This window comes from Pan troglodytes, chromosome X (genome assembly GCF_028858775.2).
Source record: "Pan troglodytes isolate AG18354 chromosome X, NHGRI_mPanTro3-v2.0_pri, whole genome shotgun sequence".
NCBI classification, from domain to species: domain Eukaryota; kingdom Metazoa; phylum Chordata; class Mammalia; order Primates; family Hominidae; genus Pan; species Pan troglodytes.
In genome coordinates, this window is record NC_072421.2 from 139170500 (window position 1) to 139194004 (window position 23505).

The window sequence follows — 23505 nt, forward strand, 5'->3', positions numbered from 1 at the left end:
GGTATATAAAGGAAATACTATTACAACTAATGGGAGAGATAGGACCCAATAGCATAACGGCTGGGGGCTTCAACACCCTACTTTCAGCATTGGACAGTTCTTCCAGACATAAAATCAACACAGAAACATCACACTTAATGTACTTTACAGACCAAATGGATGTAACAGACATTTACAAAACACTTCTTCGAAGGACTGCAAAATACAGCTTCTTTTACCCAGCACGTGGATCATTCTCAAGGTTAGAATATATGTTAGGTCATAAAACAAGTCTTACAACATCAACATTCAAATAAATTGAAATAATATCAAGCTGCTTCTCTGACCACCAAAAAACAAAAAAAGAAAATCCCGAAAATAACAAGGGGAACTTTGCAAATTATACAAATCCATAGAATTAAAAAAAAAATGCTGCTGAATGACCCACAGGTCAATGAAGAAATTAAAAACTAAATTGTAAAATTTCTCAAAATAAATGTTCATGGAAACACAACATACCAAAACCGATGGGATACAGCAAAAGCAGTATTAAGAGGGAAGTTTATAGCTATAAGTGCCTCCATTAAGAAAGAGGAACACCTGCAAATAATTCATGACGCATCTTAAAAAAACAGAAAAATAAGCTCAAAGTGAACCCCAAATCAGTAGAAGAAAAGAAATAATAAAAGACCAGCGCAGAAATAAATGAAAGTAAAATGAAGAAAGTCAAAACACTATCAAGGAAACAAAACGTTGGGTTTTTTTTTAAAGCTATACAAAATTGAGAAACCTGTAGCCAATCTAAGGAAGAAAAAGGAGAGAAGATGGAGATAAATAAAGTCCAAAATTGAAAGGAGACATTACAGGCTAAGGCTGCAACAATTCAAAGGGCTATTGTGGTGACCGTGGGAAAGTGTATGTCAATAAATTGGAAAATCTCCCTGAAATGAAAATTACTTCCTGCTGACGAGGGGACGGAGAGGTTTTTGGCTTTGGGTTGACAGTAGGAGCAATGCCGGCTGTAGATGTTTTTGGGTAGTTGTCTGTGAAATGGCCGTGATCCTGTTAGTTAAAATTTTCCGAAAAAGGTTAATTAGGCAGGGTAAGAAAATTAGTCCCAGGCATATAATTAGGAGAGGGCCCAGAAATAGGATGACCCATGCTATGATTTTGTTCCCAAACCAAGAACTTATTTGGTTGTTTTGGTACTCCCTTAGCTTTTTAGCCTTTTCTGTAAGTTTTTTTTAGCAGCGTTTTTTACTAGGCCTGATTGGATGATAAAGAAACAATATTCCTTACCTAATGAGAGGTAGAAGCACATGTTTGGAAAGGCCCATGTGTTAGTTTCTGTTAGTAAGCGTTATTCCTGCTAAGAGGCTAATAATTAAGCAAAATGCTACAGTAATTGAGATTGTTTTTGTCTGACATTTTACCCTGAGGGTGCTACAGTATATAGTTTTACTGCAAATAGTAGAGTGAGTAAAGCAGTTTCCACAAGGGTGGTGTAGTAAATAATTTCCATTAAAAAGTTGTAATATTTGGCTTGAAAGGAGAGGTCGGAATGACAAAAGTGTTTGGTGAGGTAGGGGTGAGACTGAGTAAGACGAGCAATTCTTTCTCGGTTATTTATTTTTTATGATTTTTAGCTTAAGATTTCCTATTTCTTTATTTGCTCCTGTGAGGGTTAGGGGGCTTAGAGGCAGTGCCTGCTGAAACATCTAGTTTCCAGTTTATAGGGCTTTAAGAAAGCACAGCTTAGTTTGAAGACTTGTAGTCAGAAAAATTAGAACTTAATTTAAACAGTAGAAAATAATAACTGAAAAACATCAGGCAACTCTAGAATGTAACAAGAGGTGTGTCATAGTTTTGGAAACATAATTTCCTCTCTCCACTTTCCCATTTTTATTAAAAGACAAATTATGGTAGGTTTGCTTTAGGATACTTGGCTTACTTATTTGCATACAGTGCTGCAAGAATAATTATTTGTTACATAAGCCTTTTAAATGGGCTTTGGTGGAATTTGGTTTTGTAGAAGCAATCTGAGATAAAAGACTTTTTAAAGCCAAGCCCAGCCATGGATTTGTACCATTAAATACCTATGAGTTGGGTGAATTCCTCTCCTCTTGATGTTTCAAGATAACTTAGGGTTCCTGGCCTGTTAGAAAGTGACATGTTTTATTTACCACAGATCACAAACCCTGTACGGGGACTGTGTACACAAAATATGAGGCGAGTTTTTCAAGGGCTTTATTGGCTTTATAAGTTAAAGCTGGATTCCTTAAAGGAAAAGCACACCATTCCAGTTAAAGCCTTGGTAAGAATAACCAGTTTTTCCAATCGTGTCCCGTTACAAAAGAAAACAGATTCTTGTTGTAGTTATGCAAATAACTATATTGCCATAACTTAAGAATACTCATAGATAGTTTCCAAATTTTGGAGAGAATCAGGTAGAGAGAAACAAGTATCCTCCAAATGTTGTTGATGGGAGTTAACAGTTAAAAGTTAAACAGTTAAAAGTGAACAGTTAACTCCCATACATATGGGAGTTAGCAGTTAACAGTTAAAAGCTGTTAATCACTTAAAAAAAGCTTCTTTGACTTTGAAAGGCAAAACAAAGGGTTAGCAATATTTTAAGCAAAACGTTAAACAGATTAGTTTCCTATTAGTTTGGTTTATGCAGTTAATTCCTGTCCTGCTTTTTATCAGAAACCTGCATTCAGAGCTTTATAGCTGATTAGAAAACCACCCTTTGAAGAGGACTAAAACAAGACAACAATTGTTTATGGATGACAAAAAGTTTTAGGGTAGCCATAGTTAAAGACACAGTTGACAAAGATATCCGTTACCTCTGTGGCACACAATAATTTTAACAAAACAATTATTACTGATAACGTACACTAAGATATATTAGAATGATAGGAATCTGCCATAACTTTGGAACACATCCCAATAGCATATTTATACAACTATAGCCCAAAGAAAGCCAAATACCATTTTCTATTTGACAATGCTTCCTGTATGATTTTATATCAAAGAAGCCAAATTTTACCATTGTATTAGTGTGCCATTAATGTTAAACTCCATTTTTAATAAAACCTTGTAGACGCATTTACCCAATTTTCGTGTTTGACCAGAAGGTAAGGTTTTTATAGACCCCTTTTTAACCGTTTATACTTTTTGTTAAAGAGCAGGTTAGTGCTTTAACAGAAAGCCATTGTGCTTTTATTTTAATGCTCGATTTACAGAAAACCTGAATGATACCCCTTCAACTTTAGCCAGTATGCACACACACGAAATTTTCTTTACAATTAACCTTCCAAAACTTGCTTAAACCTTTAAAACAATTTTTTAACCTTTTAATGCAGGCAAAAATCCACATTCTTAGGCCTCCTTATAATCTTTTTACCAAAAGTATATTTTACTTTCCTTACACACCTTGCTCATAAACTATTTCTTCTGTAGTTTTAAATACATGTTACACTGCTAACTTTTAGCAACCTTTACTTTTGATGAAAACCTTGGTAAGTCTGGGAATCTAATTTCGCACTAGGTTTAGGGCCTAGGACCCAGACGGAAGTGCGGAGAAGGTCTGGCTTCTTCCAGCATTTAACTCCATGTGTCCTAGGTTTTATTCAGCTGCAAAGCAGGCAAGTTGTACAGCTAAGAGTTAGAGTGAAATTGTATACAGCATTCAGGAGGCCGAATTACTTTTAAATTGTGTGACATTTCTTGCACAAATTCCCTTTTATAAAATTTTTCACGACTTTCACAGACAATTTCTGACATGCCTTACCTTTCTGACTTGTTGTAAAGTCATCCCTGTTTTTAAACAACAGTTAATTTACTTTAGGACAAAAATTTACCATGTAAGATTCTTTCTTATACAAATTATCTTTTCTTTAATATTAAAGATGATAACAGTTCTTTCCCAAAACAAATTTCCTTCATGTCTGTGGACTAGACTGCCTAAGGCCACAAGGTTGGAAGTTAGCATATTTTACTAAATAGTTTAAGATATAGCTATCTTCATTAAACCAATATTCATGCTTTATTTATTTAAAAAATTACACAAGCAAAGATTATTTTGTTTGGGCTGAGTTGTCGTTTTGTAGCCTCTGTGCCAAATGTTGACACCTTATAGTATTTTGCAGCCATAAGTATGAAATTGCTTGATTAATAAATGCAAATAAAAACGTACGCTGGCAACTCTTAACGACTTTCAACTCAACTTTTAACTTTGCTGTACCAGTAAGTTCTAAAGATTAAAATTACGAGAACTGAAAGGTCCCACAGCTTTTACTTTTCCCTTAAAAATATTTGATTTAAGTGCTTATGTTTTTGGCCAGTTAATTAGAGTTCTTTTAATAGACATCGCACACATAAAACATATATAGCCACACAGACAATCAGAAGAAGATTTAGTAGTTATAAGATTTTTTTCCTGCTCATTTTCCAATTGGATTATTGGCCTTCGGGTGAGGCCTTTTAAGAACAGGGCTAAGAAAACAGTTTCTAGGGCCTAATGTACAAGTACAGTTGGAAGACAAAGACAGATCTTTGAGAGGTACTTATTTATCTTCAAGTCTAGGGGTTTCATAAGGAAAACAGAGGTTTTTCCCAAAACGGGATTTGTGGCACCTTTTTTGTTTTCCCAAGGAGTCCCAGGCCACCAGGAGTCATTTCAGGGTCTTTCATACATGCACCAAGAGTGGCAAGACAGAGTGGAGAAAAGTAATTTAGTCGACCAGGAAAAAACCTTTTGCAGGAAAACAAAATTTATGAAGAGAAAAACATAAACGCGGCTGGGCACGGTGGCTCACGCCTGTAATCCCAGCACTTTGGGAGGCCGAGGTGGGCGGATCTTGAGGTCAGGAGTTCGGAGACCAGCTGGGCCAAGATAGTGAAACCCTGTCTCTACTAAAAATACAAAAATTAGCCGGGTGCGGAGGCAAGCGCCTGTAGTCCCAGCTACTTGGCAGGCTGAGACAGGGGAATCGCTTGAACCCAGGAGGCAGAGGTTGCAGTGAGCCGAGACCACGCCTCTGGGTGGAGGGGAGGAGGTTATGTTGGGGCTGGCATCTTCCTGGCCAGGGTGGGGTTATCTTGGGGCTAGCTTGTCTCTGGTCGGGGAGGAGTCTGGAATGTTTCTGGTTGGAGATGTTATTTGCGGTTTATGGTCATGCTGACCTTAGCCATTAGGCTGATGCCCTTTGGCTTTTGGCGGTTTTTGATTAAGGTGAATTTTAAAATGACAGAGCTTGTTCAAGATGGCAATACTCCTGCTTTGTCGGTGATGTCCTAAGCCTCTAGCCCCTGATGCCTTGGTATCGTCACTGATTGCAAAAGCTATGCCATGCCTAATGTGCATTTTCAGGAAGGAACAATCAGCATGTTTCTGAGTTTGGAGACCTGGATTCTTGCAAGAGACTGTGGGTTCCTATGATCCTATGGTCTCTTCCAGCTTTAATATTCTATGATAAAATGATGTCCAATGCTTTCTCTATTGTAAAAATCTGGCCAGGCGTGGTGGCTCACACTGTAATCCCAGCACTTTGGGAGGGTGAGGCAGGTGGATCACACGGTCAGGAGATCAAGACCGTCCTGGCGAACATGGTGAAATCCCATCTCTACTAAAAATACAAAAAATTACCCGGGCATGGTGGCACGCGCCTGTAGTCCCAGCTGCTCAGGAGGCTGAGGCAGAAGAATTGCTTGAACCCGGGAGACAGAGGTTGCAGTGAGCCGAGATCACGCCACTGCACTCCAGCCTGGGCAACAGAGCTAGACTCTGTTGCAAAAAAAAAAAATATGTGTGTGTGTGTGTGTGTGTGTATACATACGTCTGCGTGTGTGTGTGTGTGTGTGTGTGTATAAATCTCGGTTCTAGTTGTTTGATGTCATGAATTTTCACATCCTATTATACTCACTAGTAATAGTTTGTAATTACTGCACACACAGTATGTACTAGGCTCTGTGCTAAAAGCTTAAATATATTAATTAATTTGTTTTTCAAAACAATCCTGAGAAGTAGGTGCTAGCATTTTTTCCATTTTTCATACGAAGAATCTAAGACTCAGAGGAGTTAAGAAACTTGACCTAGATCACCCAACTAGGACGTAGCAGAATTTCAGATTTGAACCAGGCCCATGATCTTACTTTTATTCCATATTTCCTCTGAACATAACAAGAGTAATACTAATGAGTACAACATTAATATAAGTTTAGTACTACAGTTGGCAATTTAATAACCCTTGCCACAACTGTGAGAACATGTAGCATGAATAGTACTCTATCCATTTGATTGATAGGGAATTAATCACTTACCAGTGTTGCTCCCTGACAGTTAAAACATGTAAATGCTTTCTAGTAATGAAGACTGCAATACTAAATTCAGATTAACGTGCATTCATTCACCAAATATTTCTTGCAAGCTTACATGTTCCAGGTACTGTAGTAAAATAACTGATAAAAGTATCATTTTTTTTGAAAGAAGTACAAGTACCATTTAACGACTTCACCATTAAATGGAGGATAGCCTTTCCAATAAAGTGACTTCTGACTAGTGACCTTAAGAAAATTTGGATACACAGGCCGGGCGTGGTGGCTCACGATTGTAATCTCAGCACTTTGGGAGGCGAAGGCAGGCGGATCACGAGGTCAGGAGTTCAAGACCAGCCTGGCCAACCGATGAAACCCCATCTATACTAAAAATACAAACATTAGCCAGGCGTGCTAGCAGGCGCCTGTAATCTCAGCTACTCAGGAGGCTGAGGCAGGAGAATTGCTTGAAACCAGGAGGTGGAGGTTGCAGAGAGCCGAGAATGTACCACTGCACTCCAGGCTAGCCGACAAAGCAAGGCTCCATCTCAAGAAAAAAAAAAAAAAAAAAGGAAAGAAAAAGAAAAGAAAAGAAAAGAAAATTAGTATACATAGTGGATATTTTAGAGAAGAACCTTCCAGGCAGAAGTATGCAAAGACCCTGATATGGATGGCAGGTTAGAGGAATCACATGTGTGGTGAGTTACAAGAGTCACAGATTGGGGAGTGTGATAGAAGCAGAGTGATTCATGAGAAGAATAAGTATTAATGTCAGAGAGGTAATAGGTGCCCACATCATGTACGGCCTTATTAGGAATTTGGATTTTATTTTCATCAAGATGAAAACTCTGTGGAGTTTTCATCAAAGGAAAAACATGATCTGGCTTAAAATATATTGTAGGAGATCAAAGATAGAAGAAATAACCCATTGTCATTATTACATTACCAAATATTTTTCAGAATCATTTTTTTGTTTGCTCAGATGATTTTCAAAAACATCTTTAGCTACTTAATTTAACTGTTTAAGTATTCAGACTTGTGAAGCTTTCTACCAATTTAGGTTTAGAGATCGTATCCTGTCTTCTCTCCTCTTCTCCTTTCCTCCCTCCCTCCCTCCCTCCCTTCCTTCCTTCCTCCCTCCCTCCCTTCCTTCCTTCCTTTCTTTCTTCCTTCCTTACTTCCTTGTCTTTTAGATTACTCCCAGAGCATAAGATAACACAGGACGAGGTTTGCTGTCTGAAATGAGTTCAAGTCCCCTGTTATTACAAGAGTTCAAAAACGTGATGACCTCCAAAGGATGATTAAGAAATAGAATCAGTCTTAAGTTGTAGTGTGGTGCATGGGGATCACTCTCTAGGGTCTATATTTAGTCAATGACAAAATATTTGCTGACTTTCAAATGGATCGGTGATTTCTTGTTTTTGTTTTTGTTGTTTTGAGAGAGAGTCTGGCTCTGTCACCCAAGCCGGAGTGCAGTGGCACAATCTCGGCTCACTGCAACCTCCACTGCCTGGATTCAAGCAATTCTCCTGCCTCAGCCTCCCCAGTAGCTGGGATTACAGGCGTCCGCCACCACGCCCAGCTAATTTTTTTTTGTATTTTAGCAGAGACAGGGTTTCACCATGTTGGCCAGGCTCGCCTCAAACTCCTGACCTGCGGTGATCCACCCGCGTCGGCCTCCCAAAGTGCTGGGATTACAGGCATGAGCCACTGCGCCTGGCCAGATCAGTGATTCTTGATTTTCTTGGCCATGAAGAAAATGATGCAATATGCTCTTCAAGGGCCTTTCTGCAGAATAGAGAAGATGAGATGCAAACTATTCTCATTGATGAACACCTTGCTTGTAACTATATATCTTTCTCTTATATTCAGAAAATTGTATTGGAATGCAGGCGGTTGTGAGAGATACCACTTTTTATTGAAATATCTGGCACATGAATATACCTGGTTACAATGCTTGGCCGAATGAGAAATGCAATGCCATTTTATGTAATTGCACTTAATATGCATGAGTCTCACACTTAATCAATTCAGAATCTCAGAATTTCCCAATGTCGTATCCAACGAACATCTCCTGAGATGCGTATCATCCCATCTGGCCCTAAATGGCTGATTCATGCAGAACATTTTCATGTCATCCCTCAAGCCCAACCACAGGGCGCCTTCAGATCCAACTCTCTTTAAAACACTTTAGTGTCCTTCTTAGGGGCATGAGAAACATTAAACTGGTTTCTTTCACCATTCTGATTCTTCAAGAAAGGAAGTAGAGCTGTTATAGGCCATTTACTGACTATGTGCTGCTCTCAGGTAGCCCCACTCCCTCTGCTGTCCTGCACAGAAAAACATAGTACATGATTAACTATGTAAGACTCTCTCAGGCCCATCTTCCCAGACAGAACGCTTGGACATGTCTTTCTTCTTTATTTTTATTATTTTAAACTGAACAGATAAAATGGAATGTATCTATCATGTATCTAATGTTTGAAGTATATACATTGTAGAATGAATAAATATAGCTAATTAACATATGCATCATCCCACAAAGTTATCATTTTGTGTTGAGAACACTTAACATCTACTCTCTTAGCATTTATCAATAATACAACATATTATGATCACCTGTAGTCACCGTGTTGTACAATGTATCTCTGCAGCTTATTCCTTCAGTCTAACAGAAATTTGGTATCCTTTGAGCAATGTCTTTCCAGCCACCACCACCGAGCCCCTAGTCACCACCATTCTACGCTCTACCTCTGTGAGACTTCTTAATTTTTTATTATTTTATTTTTAAATTTTTGTTAACTTTTATGTTAGGTTCAGGGGTACACGTGCAGGCTCGTTATATAGGGAAGTTGCGTGTCACACGGGTTTGGTGTACAGATTATTTCATCACCCAGGTAATCAGCATAATAGCTGACAGGTAGCTTTTCAATCCTCACCCTCCTCCCCATCCTTTACCCCCAAGTAGACACGGGTGTCTGTTGCTCCCTTCTTTGTGTCCATGCGTACCGATGTTTAGCTCTTGCTTATAAATGGAAAAAGGTGGTATTCCATTTTCTGTTCCCACGTGAGTTCGCTTAGAGTAATGGCCTCCAGCTCCATCCATGTTGCTGCAAAAGACATGATCTCGTTTTTTTATGGCTGCATAGTATTCCGTGCTGTTTGTGTACCACATTGTCTTTATCCAGTCTGCTGCTGATGGGCCTTTAGGTTGATTCAGTATCTTTGCTATTGTGAATAGTGCTGTCAAGAACATACGCATGCATATGTCTTAATGGTAGAATGATATATATCCTTTGGGTATATATCCAGTAATGTGATTGCTGAGATGAATGGTAATTCTAAGTTCTTGCAGAAATCACCAAACTGCTTTCTACAATGGCTGAACTAAGTTACATTGCCATAAACAGTGTATAGGTGTTCTCTTTTCATTTCTTTCAAGGCAGCAGGTTTCTTTCTGGCCTAGGGTGTGTCTAGAAATGTTATCCAGGAGCTAGTGCCTGGAACAGGGGCTTCACAACCCCGACCGGTGCCCTGTCCCGTTGTAGTTGAGCTGGTATTCAAGATGCAAGAAAAAAAACGCTCCTCACTATTGCATCTCCTCAAGTGGAAGGAGGGGGTCTTTTATGGAGCCGCTAGCTGGGCAGTCTGGGGCTAGGGCAGGGGTGACACCAGCACTCACTTGGCTGCCCCAGCTGGTATCTCAGTAGGTCATGTGTACCCCTCCACATACCCGCCACAATCCACTGCCTCTGGGCCCAATTCTACGCTAGAACTCACCTACGAGTTACAGGTCTTATGGCCTAGACTGCCTTTAAGGTTGTCTGAGAAACCTGGAACCGTTTTTTAGCCCTTGGTGGCAAGGTTTGCAGAAACTCAAGTTCTGATTCCTGGGATGGGTAATTTCCCTCTGGCTAGAGGTGGTTTCAATGCTCCCTTCCCAGATGGGAGTCAGCTAAGTTTGGTCTGGTTTTCCTTTCTCCTGTAAGAGACAGCACTGAGTTCAGTGACCCACAACTGCTCTGCTCTTGCTCTTCCAGCTTCCAGAGATGCTCTTTACACCACACTGCCACTGCCTAGGATAGGGAAGGGGTGGGGTCAGCGATTTAAGACTGTTTCTTCTAACTCTTCAGTGCCTCTTTCAGTGATACCACCAGGTACTATGAGAGTTCCCCTGATTTTGGGTTCTTATGGAGGTGTTTTCTACTGTGTGGATAGTTGTTAAATTTGTGTCCTTGCGAGGGGGCTGATGTGTGCAGCCTTCTATTCTGCTTTTCTTGCTCCGCCTCTCTCAGCTTAGTTTTGGTTTGTTTTTGTTTGTTTGTTTTTCCTCTGCAATGCCTAAGGCTAAAGAATGTGATCCCGTAGTACTATCCTAAATATGAAAAATTCTTTAATGTCACGTGCTGGATGGAAATATTAGTTTGCAATGAGGAATACCTTCAATTATACATATCAAAGAGTAAGAAAAAAAGCACTGGGATTTTTTGTTTTTACCTTGTGGTCTGACAACTTGAAAGAATATTCTTTTATTCCAAAGATGGTACGTGGGGGATTTTGTTCTGGAAATCAGTGCTAGGTATTTAGGTATTTGGTTGGAGAAAAGCAAACTGGTTTTTGTCTATTGATATTTAGTATATTTTATTTTTTCATGTTATCCATGACCGTGTTATGACTTAGCAAACAACAGTTACAAATAACTAAAATTGTAATTGCGCCTGCATTTTTATTTAACTCCCTCATGTATCCTGAGAAGACCTTCTTGTTTTACCTAATGATCTGTCCAACATCCCCTGAACTCTCAAGAGGTAGACACTATGTGAAGGTCAATTCAAAGACAGAAACTAAAACCCCATCCACGGGTGACTCCATGGTGAATCCCTGTGGTGTCTTTTCCCGCTAACCGATGTGTATCCACCAAGCAGTTTTCTTTTTCACTATAAATATTATACTGTTTGACATTTTAAGACACATTGTAATCAAAATCTATAGCCTTAATTAAATGATGAATATCAGGAAATTATCATGCAAAATGGAAGTGTTAGGAAGCCGATAATAGACACACTCTCCTAAAAATGATCTCACCACATCACACCTAACCCTTCTCACCACCTTGCAGTTCACATTCCATGGCAAAAAGCTCCTCATACTTAAGAGTGTTTTATTTTCCTTTTCCCAAGTCATGGCGATTTTGAATATTCACACTTTGCGGATATCAACACATTTCTAAAGCATACTTATCTTGATTAAAGACTGCTGAGGTCATTAAAACAGTAACAAATATTTAAGATGCATTGAACATTTTGTTTTAGAATTGGCTTTTCAATCATTTCATTACAAGCAATGCTTTCCTGCCGTTTACTTACTCCTACATCTACTATCTTCTTTTGTATTGTGCTTTGTGTTTTACAGAACATTTACTCTTTATAAAGCATATATTTCTAACCTAGGAAAATATCAAATGGAAAGGGGATGGGAATACCTTCGATATGTGCATTCAGCAGAACTATGTGCTGCCGGGTACAGTTGCGTGAACATATACACATCTCCACTTCCTGTGAGATAAAAGTTTAAGAAGGAAATTTTCTTTAGGAATCAGTCCTCCCCCAGGCCTTATTTACAATGTCTGGCTTACTGTCCACCTGTGGGTGTGTCCACCAACCCTACAGGACCTCATATCCCTCCCTTCTCAAATGCCTACCTCTTCCCTTCCCTTCCCCCCCACCACCATCAGAAAACAGGCAGAGATATGCACAGCCATCAGCTTCTCAAACTTTATTTTCATTGCCCAAGTTTTAGGGCTGCAGCCTGTTGCTACTTTTCAGGTATTTCAGTCGTTATTTCTATGAATTCCTCCTCCTCCATTTGGAGGGTGTTGATTCGGTTCTCTCGGGCGTGGTCATTCACCAGTTCCTGTGCAGATGTTATTTTAACGTTCCTCCTGTAGGAAAGCACTATTGTGGTCGAGGACTCAGATGTTTTGAGTTTTTTAGGAGCAGGTTGTGGGTGTGAGTCCCCACTTTGGGTCTCCGGCATCTGTTAAGAAAACAGGGAGAGGCCAGGAGGACATTATTTTGGGTGAACAGGATAGAGACTGGATAGCAAGGGGGGCTTCATGAGAAGAAGGAATGCAGGTTGAGGAAGGGGTTTGATCCAGAGAAGAACAAGGTTGAACCACAGAGTAGGGATCTATGGGGAAGAAGAAGAAGAGGAGCGTGGGTAGGGTCATCTGTTAGTCCAAACTGCACCGTTTTGTAAGTTCTTTGCTATTTTGCAGACCTTGGTCAAAGTGAAACATCCCATGGGGGTTCAGGCCATGAGAAACATCCTGCCTAACCACCTGTCTGCAAGGCGGACAAAGGCCCAACTAAAGAAAGATCCCTATCATATCTTGCTTGGCAATGTTCTAAGGAACACCACAATGATATTCCACCAGAAAAAGGGCCAAACCACCTGATCATAAGAACATCTTATCAATATCCTGCCGGGCAGCAAGCCATACTGCCCAGGCCCCTCCCACCCCTACCTACAAGCACCCCAGCCTGTAAGCGGCGGTGGGCTCTGGCATTAAGCGGGTCCCCCACTTCCACAATTGTCTGCAATATTCCTGTGTTGTTGTTTGAGCCGCCCCCGCTCTGTGTGTCTTTCTTTCACCCTCGCCTTCGCTTCAAAACCTAACAATCTTACCGCCTCGTTGGCCTCGTTGGAATCACAGGGGGCGCTTCTCTTCACCCCGCCGGCCCTGGATTTTTCGTCCATTGTATATATTAGTTTGTCAATGTCTGCGGGAGGCTTTGTAGCTTTTGAAACTTCGCAGTGGCCCAGAGCTCTTGCCCTCCCTATATATACCCTCCTGGTGACAAGGCAAAGCCACACCCTTGAGCTTTGTTTGATCATACAGGCAGTGTCCCAGCCAATGGCAGCCCTAGGGTGGCTTCACATCATAAAGCCCCACTGCTGACCACTCCCTGGGCTTGCGGGCAAGGGGTGACAGGGGTGTAGAGCAAACCAAATGCTGTTGTTGTTTCAGCATCCCCTGAAGTTGCATCCCAAACCGATCTGTTGCCGCTCCTCGTTTCTCCATGTTTAATGTTCATGGTTCACATGGAAGTCAGAGGATGATTCCTTCAAGCCCTTCCCCACAGCCATTCCTATGAAGTGATTCATTCTTTTGTCTTCCAGCCCTCACCATGACTTAGTATTTCGATGTCTCACCTCAAATCCCCCAAGCTAGTGTGGCTACATTTATTTATTGGTGGAGATGTGAATTATCCCATTTCCCTCCTACAGTTCCTTCACATGCACCTCGAAGACCATTTACTTTTGGGCTACTGCCAGGCAAATTTCAACCCATGTTCTTTTACCCAATGTCCATGTAGTTCTTTTAAGTTTCCTATCTCCAATCTGAAATAATGGCCTTCAGTCTGTCAAAAGTTTAGTGAATCAACATTCTTTACCGTGTATCCTAGTCTTGTTTCAAATCAGGGGTGTATATTTTTTTCTGTTTTTGAAATGGAGTTTCACTCTTGTTGCCCAGGCTGGAGTGCAATGGCATGATCTCAGCTCCCTGCAACCTCTGCCTCCTGGGTTTAAGTGATTCTCTGGCTCAGCCTCCTGAGTAGCTGGGATTACAGGCCTGTGCCACCACACCCGGCTAATTTTTGTATTTTTAGGAGAGACGGTGGTCTCACCATCTTGGCCAAGCTGGTCTTGAACTCCTGACCTCGTGATCCACCCGCCTTGGCCTCCAAAGTGCTGGGATTACAGGCGTGAGCCACCACACCCAGCCAGGACGGCCATTATTAAAACACCATTGACAAGGAAATTTTGGTTACTTCTGTAGCATACAACAATTTAACATAAAATTTATAATTAATAACATACAGAAGTTATTTCAGAATTATAAGAGTTTCCCATAATTTTGGAGCACATATCAATAACATTTCTATAAATACAGCCCAAAGAAAGTCAAACACCATTTTATATTTGACGATGCTTCTTGTATGATTTTTATACCAAATAAGACCAATATGTCTCTTTTGGACTTCAGAGGACTCATATCAAAAAATTAATGAGGAATGAAGTTAGAATTTGACTTTGGAAACTTCGTCAAAGATAAAAAGTTTAAAATGCTTGATATCACGAAATAGGGTCATGGGTCATTGTAAAATAAGTCATTCATTTAACCAAAGCAGTAACTCAAAGATTTCAAAAAAGAAAAAAAAAAAAAGGTGAAAATCTTTATTCTTTGAGAGAGGAGGCTTAATATCCCAAACAATAAGCCCTAATTAAAAACAGGATGCGGCAAATTAAATTTGTTTTTTTGAAATTTTATAATAAAAGTTTAATCATCTTGACTATAAAATATAATTTCTATAAACCTTGTAACCTTCATCATTTTGCATGAAGGAGTGAGTTAATGCTCCAAGAAAGCCTTGTTAAACTGACAGAGCAACCTAGATACTGGTTTTGCTTTAGTTTGCCTTTGATATTAATGGTTCCTTCCTAGAGAAACTGAGCTACTTTTCTCTTAATATCAGCCCTTACAATCTCACATGCCCACCTCTTCCACAATAGTCCTTGGGCCTTGAGGAGTTGAATAGTTTTAATTTCTGGCCCTGCATCTCATGAACGCAGTTTACTTTGATTAGCATCTTCTACTGGGCCTGAAGATAAGGCTGTAATTGCTGTCAGTGTTTAAGATATAGCAGAACTTGGTGTCCTTTTTAGACCCAGAAGTCAAAGCCCTATAGCTCAATGGCACAAGGACTTTAAAAGCACATACAGAAAGTTACACAGATGGAAGAAAACACTTTTTTAGACCTTGAAGAAAAAATTTTGGGCCTGTCATTGTGGCTCATACCTGTTATCCCAGCACTTTGGGAGGCTGAAGCAGGTGGATCACTTGAGGTCAGAAGTTCGAGACCAGCCTGGCCAACACGGTGAAACCCTGTCTCTACTACAAATACAAAAATTAGCCGGGCGTGGTGGCAGGAGAATTGCTTGAACCTGGAAGGGGGAGGTTGCAGTGAGCCAAGATTGTGCCACTGCACTCTCAGCCTGGGTGACAGAGTGAGACCCTGTGTCAAAAAAAAGAAAAAAATTATGAGACATGTGTCTACCCCCATGTTCTTAGCTTCAGGTCATCCCAGAAAAAAGTAACAAACTGTTACAAAATGGGAGCCACTGTACTCAGTTCTTCTTCCTCAGATTGTGTAAGAACAAGCTAACTGAACTCAATTATTTATCATTAATACAAAAGGCAGTACATGAACCTACTTTCCTTCTACTTTATACAGCACAGAAATGATTTCTCCTCCTGCAGTGATGACAAGAAATATATTTTTGGTCTCTGTAGTTGACATGCAGATGTACTCACTGTATCTCAAGTGGAAACTCATTAAAAGCCACTGGATTGCAATTGTGTTATCTCCCAGGAACACAGACAATAACATTCGTCATCACTCCCAATGCATTTCCATTTGCTAACACAGTGAAATCACCAACCTCACCTTCGTTCCCCTGAGGTTTCCATAGAAAGTTTTCACATTTTATTCCAGTTGATCAGACAAAAGCTCTAGGTGTCTGTTTATCACCAAGACATTTTTTAAATTTAAATTGCAAAATGCAGCCACACGATCACCTATAAAACCGTGGAAACTTCTGTTTCCTAATCTGCCGAGTAGGTCTGAGTTTGTAGATATTGCTAAAAATTTCCCACCAAGTGTTTGGAATTGTTGCTTAGATAATAAATATTAGGCTAAATTAGACACATAGGTGGGGCTAATACATAAGAAAAATGACGTATATCATCTGAAAATATATACTTTTCTCTAATATTTTACTCATTTTGGGAAAATAATTCCTTTTGCAAAGAGATTTCCAATGCTCTTGGTTTTGTGGGTACTTTGCAATTGTGTGTATAATAGACAGTTGGGCAAATCTTACCCAAGTTTACCTTTCCTGGCTTCCCTATTTCTACTTATGATCACTATCACATCTTGAAGCTGGAAGGAATCGTGGTAGCTATTATTCATTTGGCAATTTTTTACAGGTTTATTGAATGTCTGGTGTGGATCAGGCTCTATTTTAGGCACTGAGGATTTACACATACCCTTGGGAAACCTCAGGGGGCAAATAAAACACAACTAAATGAGTGAGATAAGGTCAGATGGTAATGGTTGCTATAATGAAAACTGTTCGGGGAGATATTTAAATTAAGCTTTTGATCAGGAACTACTTCAATGAGGAGATGATATTTAATCTTGAGAAAGAGCTGGCCAAGTGGATTTATGAAGAGAGCATCCCAGATAGAGGAAACAGCATCTGTATACAATGAGGTGCTCGACAATTTTTGATAAATGAGGAATTATCTTTAATTACCTTACAATTTTAAAGTATTTTCTTATTTAGTGTCCATCTATATTTTAACTGATATTTGCAATTTTCTATGAGGGTAATCATATTTTAGTAGAAAGGGATTTTTTGCCTTCAAGATATTAGCCCTTTGTTACTGGTATTGCAAATACTCTCCCATTTAGTTATTATTTATACATTGACAAATTTTGTTCTTTTTTTAAATAAAGGTTATATATTACATTTAATTCTATTAACCTTTTTTATGTTTCTTAGCTTTCATTATATGCTTAGAAATAACCACTCTACCTAAAGATATTTAGTAGTTAAGTCACTAGTAATTATTTATGTTAACACTTCATCTTTAATGTTTTAAAGTATTTGATATATCCTTGCATTTATTTGAGTTGAGAAACCGTTTTAGTTTTTAACAAATGGTTAACTAGTAATCACAAGGAAATTAAATAATTGACATTCTTGCTGCTTATTTTATTTTATTTTATTTTTGTACTTTTTTTTTACAGTTTTTAAAATTATATTTTAAGTTCTAGGGTACATGTGCACAACGTGCAGGTTTGTTACATATGTATAGATGTGCCATGTTGCTGTGCTGCACCCATTAACTCGTCATTTACATTAGGTGTATCTCCTGACGCTATCCCTCCCCACTCCCCCTACTCCACAACAGGCCCCGGTGTGTGATGTTCCCCTTCCTGTGTGCAAGTGTTCTCATTGTTCAATTCCCACCTATGAGTGAGAACATGCGGTGTTTGGTTTTTTGTCCTTGCGATAGTTTGCTGAGAATGATGGTGTCCAGCTTCATCCATATCCCTACAAAGGACATGAATTCATCAATTTTTATGGCTGCATAGTATTCCATGGTGTATATGTGCCACATTTTCTTAATCCAGTCTATCACTGTTGGACATTAGGGTTGGTTCCAAGTCTTTGCTGTTGTGAATAGTGCCACAATAAACATATGTGTGCATGTGTTTTTATAGCAGCATGATTCATAATCCTTTGCGTATATACCCAGTAATGGGATGGCTGGGTCAAATGGTATTTCTAGTTCTAGATCCCTGAGGAATCGCCACACTGTCTTCCACAATGGTTGAACTAGTTTTCAGTCCCACCAACAGTGTGAAAATGTTCCTATTTCTCCACATCCTCTCCAGCACCTGTTTATTCCTGACTTTTTAATGATCGCCATTCTAACTGGTGTGAGATGGTATCTCATTGTGGTTTTGATTTGCATTTCTCTGATGGCCGGTGATGATGAGCATTTTTTCATGTGTTCTTTGGCTGCATAAATGTCTTCTTTTGAGAAGTGTCTGTTCATATCCTTCACCCACTTGTCGATGGGGTTGTTTTTTTCTTGTAAATTTGTTTGAGTTCATTGTAGATTCTGGATATTAGCCCTTTGTCAGAAGGGTAGATTTCAAAAATTTTCTCCTGTTCTGTAGGTTGCCTGTTCACTCTGATGGTAGTTTCTTTTGCTGTGCAGAAGCTCTTTAGTTTAATTAGATCCCATTTGTCAATTTTGGCTTTTGTTGCCATTGCTTTTGGTGTTTTAGACATGAAGTCCTTGCCCATGCCTATGTCCTGAATGGTATTGCCTAGGTTTTCTTCTAGGGTTTTTATGGTTTTAGGTGTAACATTTACGTCTTTAATCCATCTTGAATTAATTTTTGTATAAGGTGTAAGGAAGGGATCCAGTTTCAGCTTTCTACATACGGCTAGCCAGTTTTCCCAGCACCATTTATTAAGTAGGGAATCGTTTCCCCATTTCTTGTTTTTGTCAGATTTGTCAAAGATCAGATAGTTGTAGATGTGTGGCATTATTTCTGAGGGCTCTGTTCTGTTCCATTGGTCTATATCTCTGTTTCGGTACCAGTACCATGCTATATCTGTGTTTTGGTTACTGTAGCCTTGTAGTACAGTTTGAAGTCAGGTAGCGTGATGCCTCCAGCTTTATTCTTTCGGCTTAGGATTGACTTGGCGATGCGAGCTCTTTTTTGGTGCCATTTGAACTTGAAAGTAGTTTTTTCCAATTCTGTGAAGAAAGTCATTGGTAGCTTGATGGGGATGGCATTGAATCTATAAATTACCTTGGGCAGTATGGCCATTTTCATGATATTGATTCTTCCTATCCATGAGTATGGACTGTTCTTCCATTTGTTTGTGTCCTCTTTTATTTCCTTGAGCAGTGGTTTGTAGTTCTCCTTGAAGAGGTCCTTCACATCCCTTGTAAGTTGGATTCCTAGCTGTTTTATTCTCTTTGAAGCAATTGTGAATGGGAGTTCACTCATGATTTGGCTCTCTGTCTGTTATTGGTGTATAGGAATGCTTGTGGTTTTTGCACATTGATTTTGTATCCTGAGACTTTGCTGAAGTTGCCTATCAGCTTAAGGAGATTTTGGGCTGAGACGATGGGGTATTCTAGATATACAATCATGTCATCTGCAAACAGGGACGATTTGACTTCCTCTTTTCCGAATTGAATACCCTTTATTTCTTTCTCCTGCCTGATTGCCCTGGCGAGAACTTCCAACAGTATGTTGAATAGGAGTGGTGAGAGAGGGCATCCCTGTCTTGTGCCAGTTTTCAAAGGGAATGCTTCCAGGTTTTGCCCATTCAGCAGGATATGGGCTGTGGGTTTGTCATAGACAGCTCTTATTATTTTGAGATACATCCCAATAGTACCTAATTTATTGAGAGTTTTTAGCATGAAGGGCTGTTGAATTTTGTCAAAGGCCTTTTCTGCATCTATTGAGATACTCATGTGGTTTTTGTCTTTGGTTCTGTTTATATGCTGGATTACGTTTATTGATTTGTGTATGTTGAAGCAGCCTTGCATTCCAGGGATGAAGCCAACTTGATCATGGTGGATAATCTTTTTGATGTGCTGCTGGATTCTGTTTGCCAGTATTTTATTGAGGATTTTTGCATCTATGTTCATCAGGGATATTGGTCTAAAATTCTGTTTTTTTGTTGTGTCCCTGCCAGGCTTTGGTATCAGGATGATGCTGGCCTCATAAAATGAGTTAGGGAGGATTCCCTCTTTTTCTGTTGATCGGAATATTTTCAGAAGGAATGGTACCAGCTCCTCCTTATAACTCTGGTAGAATTTGGCTGTGAATCCTTCTATTCCTGGACTTTTTTTGGTTGGTAAACTATTAATTATTGCCTCAATTTCAGAGCCTGTTATTGGTCTCTTCAGGGATTCAACTTCTTCCTGGTTTAGTCTTGGTAGGGTGTATGTGTCGAGGAATTTATCCATTTCTTCTAGATTTTCTAGTTCATTTGCATAGAGGTGTTTGTAGTATTCTCTGATGGTAGTTTGTATTTCTGTGGCATCAGTGGTGATATCCCCTTTATCATTTTTTATTGCGTGTATTTGATTCTTCTCTCTTTTCTTTTTTATTAGTCTTGCTAGCAGTCTATCAGTTGTGTTGATCTTTTAAGAAAACCAGCTCCTGGATTCATTGGTTTTTTGGAGCGTTTTTTGTGTCTCTGTCTCCTTCAGTTCTGCTCTGATCTTAGTTATTTCTTGTCTTCTGCTAGCTTTTGAACGTGTTTGCTCTTTCTTCTCTAGTTCTTTTAATTGTGATGTTAGGGTGTCAATTTTAGATCTGTCCTGCTTTCTCTTGTAGGCATTTAGTGCTATAAATTTCCCTCTACGCACTGCTTTGAATGTGTCTCAGAGATTCTGGTATGTTGTGTCTTTGTTCTTGTTGGTTTAGCTACAAAGAAGCTTCTTAAATTTTAAAAAGCCCGCTCTATAATCTGATTGGTCAGTTTTTGTTCCATCATCAGTAAGTGGTTTCTCCGCGTTTAAGCCATTTAGGTGCCAGCTACTTCGGCGTTACTAATTTGTTCGGCATTAATATAATATGCTATCCACACACAAGACAAGATAGTAGCAAGTTTCAAGATGGGGTACATTACATGCCAATTTGATATGACTGTGTTTGTTTTAAATGCTGCCTTATCATATACTAAATTATATATTCTTGAGTCTAAATGCAGACTTTGTACTGTGTTCCTTTTAGCTATTGCTCTTTGCCAATACCAACTGTTTTGTTTTTTCTATCTTTATAATGGCATTGATGTTGGGACCGGTCTTCCCTCATTCGTCTTTATCAAAAGTATCTTAGTATCACCTGTTATTCCAGGTATATCTTTGAGTCCTTTTGCCAGTTTATTTTTAAATAATATTTTGATTGGAACAGAATAAAAATTATAATTACATTTACATAAAATAGAAATTTTTACTTTGATTATTCCTAAATACATTCTGTTGTTGTTTACTATAATAAATATGCCCACTTTTTACCATACTGAACCTCTAATTAGTTCTAAAAAGATATAGAATGAATTTTCTCAGATTTTCTCGGTATATAAGAATGTAATCTACAGATAATTACATATCTTATAAGGAATTACACATTGTTATTACACATATGTGTATATTCATTTGTTTATTTATTTATAGGAACTAGAGCTCATATATTTTAATATGGCTTCACCACTTACCAGCTGTGATACTTTACATCTCTTAACCTCAACTTTCTTTAAAACCGAGAGACAGTTACTTAACACACAAGGTGATTTGGACCATCAAAGGATCACATGAGTTCATTTAGACAAAATGCTTAGAACAATGCCTATCACATAATAAGCACTATAAAGGGTTTTTTTGTTGCTGCTGCCATTATTAATATTATTTTATTGGCCGCAACTTGAAAAGAGAAATAATAGTGGTGTAAGTAAACATCTTTATTTTGCTCTTTATCTTAGGGATGATAGCCTTTAGAGATTTCTTTTACATGTTTATTTCATCTATATTTTTACATTATGAAGTATTTAAACTTATAGACATTTTGACATTTTGTAACTTAATTTATTGGTATGTGTATTAGTCCGTTCTCATGCTGCTAATAAAGACATACCCAAGACTGAGTTATTTATAAAGGAAAGAGGTTTAATTGACTCCCAGTTCAGCATGGCTGCAGAGGCCCCAGGAAACTTACAAATGATAACAGAAGAGGAAGCAAACACATCCTTCTTCACATGGCAGCAGGGAGAAAAATGAGTGTTGCGTTAGTCCATCTTCATGCTGCTGATAAAGACATACCTGAGACTGCGCAATTTTAGTAAAAAAAGAGGTTTATTGGACTTACAGTTCCACATGGCTGGGGAGGCCTCACAATCATGGCAGAGGGCAAGGAGGAGCAAATCACATCTTATGTGAATGGCGGCAGACAAAAAGAGAGCTTGTGCAGGGAAACTCTGCCTTATAAAGCCTTCAAATCTCATGAGACTTATTCACTATCAAAAGAACAGCATGGGAAAGACCTGCCCCCATGATTCAATTACCTCCCACCAGGCGCCTCCCACAATATGTGGAAATTCAAGTTGAGATTTGGGTGGGAACACAGCCAAACTGTATCATTATGCCCCTGGCCCTTCCAAATCTCATGTCTTCACATGTCAAAACCAATCATGCCTTCCCAACAGTCCCCCAGAGTCTTAACTCATTTCAACATGAACTCAAAGTCCACAGTCCAAAGTCTCATCTGAGACAAGGCAAGTCTCTTTCACCTATGAGCCTGTAAAATCAAAAGCAAGTTAGTTACTTCCTAGACACAATGGGAGTACAGGAATTGGGTAAATATAGCCACTCTAAAGGGGAGAAATTAGCCAAAACAAGGGGCTACAGGCCCCATGCAAGTCCAAAATCAAGTAGGGGAGTCACATATTAAAGCTCCAAAATGATCTCCTTTGACTCCATGTCTCACGTCTGGGTCACGCTGATGCAAGAGATGGGTTCCCATGGTCTTGGGCAGCTCCACCCCTGTGGCTTTGCAGTGTACAGCCTCCCTCCCAGGTGCTTTCACAGGCTGGTGTTGGGTGTCTGTGGCTTTTCCAGGCACACGGTGCAAGCTGTCGGTGGATCTGCCATTCTTGGGTCTGGGAGATGGTACCCCTCCTTTCACGGCTCCACGAAGCGGTGCCCCAATAGGGACTCTGTGTGGGGGCTCCAACCCCACATTTCCCTTCCACACTGCCTTAGTAGAGGTTCTCCATGAGAGCCCCACCCCTGCAGCAAACTTCTGCCTGGACACCCAGGCATTTCCTTACATCTTCTGAAATCTAGGTATAGGTTCCCAAACCTCTATTCTTGACTTCTGTGCACCCACAGGCTCAACAGCATGTGGAAGCTGACAAGGCTTAGAGCTTGCACCCTCTGAAGCCACAGCCTGAGCTGCATCTTGACCCCTTTTAGTCATGGCTGGAGTAGCTGGGATGCAGGGCACCAAGTCCCTAGACTGCACACAGCACAGGGACCCTGGATCTGGCCCACGAAACCATGTTTTCCTTCTAGGCCTCCAGGTCTGTGTTGGGAGGGGCTGCTGTGAAGACCTGTGACATGTTCTGGAGACATTTTCCCCATTGTCTTGGGGATTACCATTTGGCTCCTGGTTACTCATGCACATTTCTGCAACTGACTTGAATTACTCTTCAGAAAATGGGATTTTCTCTTCTATTGGATTGTCAGGCTACAAATTTTCCAAAATTTTATGCTGTGCTTCCCTTATAAAACTGAATGCCTTTATCAGCACCCAAGTCACCTCTTGAATGTGTTGCTGCTTAGAAATGTCTTCTGCCAGATACCCAAAATCATCTCTCTCAAGTTCAAAGTTCCACAAATCTCTAGGGCAGGGGCAAAATGTCACCAGTCTCTTTGCTAAAACATAACAAGAGTCACCTTTGCTCCATTTCCCAACAAGTTCCTCATCTCCATCCGAGACCACCTCAGCCTGGATTTCATTGTCCATATCATTATCA

General features: G+C 39.7%; 2 protein-coding genes across 2 annotated transcripts in view; one reads left to right on the forward strand and one right to left on the reverse strand.

Annotated features, from left to right (window-relative positions):
* Positions 1-23505, forward strand: part of LOC134809307 (uncharacterized) — a 205540-nt gene that overhangs the window by 169178 nt on the left and 12857 nt on the right. The gene's annotated exons all lie outside the window — the stretch shown is intronic.
* Positions 12058-13149, reverse strand: LOC112206915 (sperm protein associated with the nucleus on the X chromosome C). The gene is made up of 2 exons (XM_024353218.2): positions 12985-13149; positions 12058-12333 (listed from the first exon to the last, which is right to left on the reverse strand). Exons 1-2 carry the CDS (start codon positions 13054-13056, stop codon positions 12112-12114), a joined length of 294 nt encoding a protein of 97 aa, XP_024208986.1. The 5' UTR covers positions 13057-13149; the 3' UTR covers positions 12058-12111.

Coding starts and splice junctions, on each gene's coding strand:
- LOC112206915 (XM_024353218.2), bottom strand. CDS start 13,056: ATGGACGAAAAATCCAGGGCCGGCGGGGTGAAGAGAAGCGCCCCCTGT. Junction 12,334..12,984: donor CCAACGAGGCCAACGAGGCG/GTAAGATTGTTA, acceptor TTTTCTTAACAG/ATGCCGGAGACCCAAAGTGG.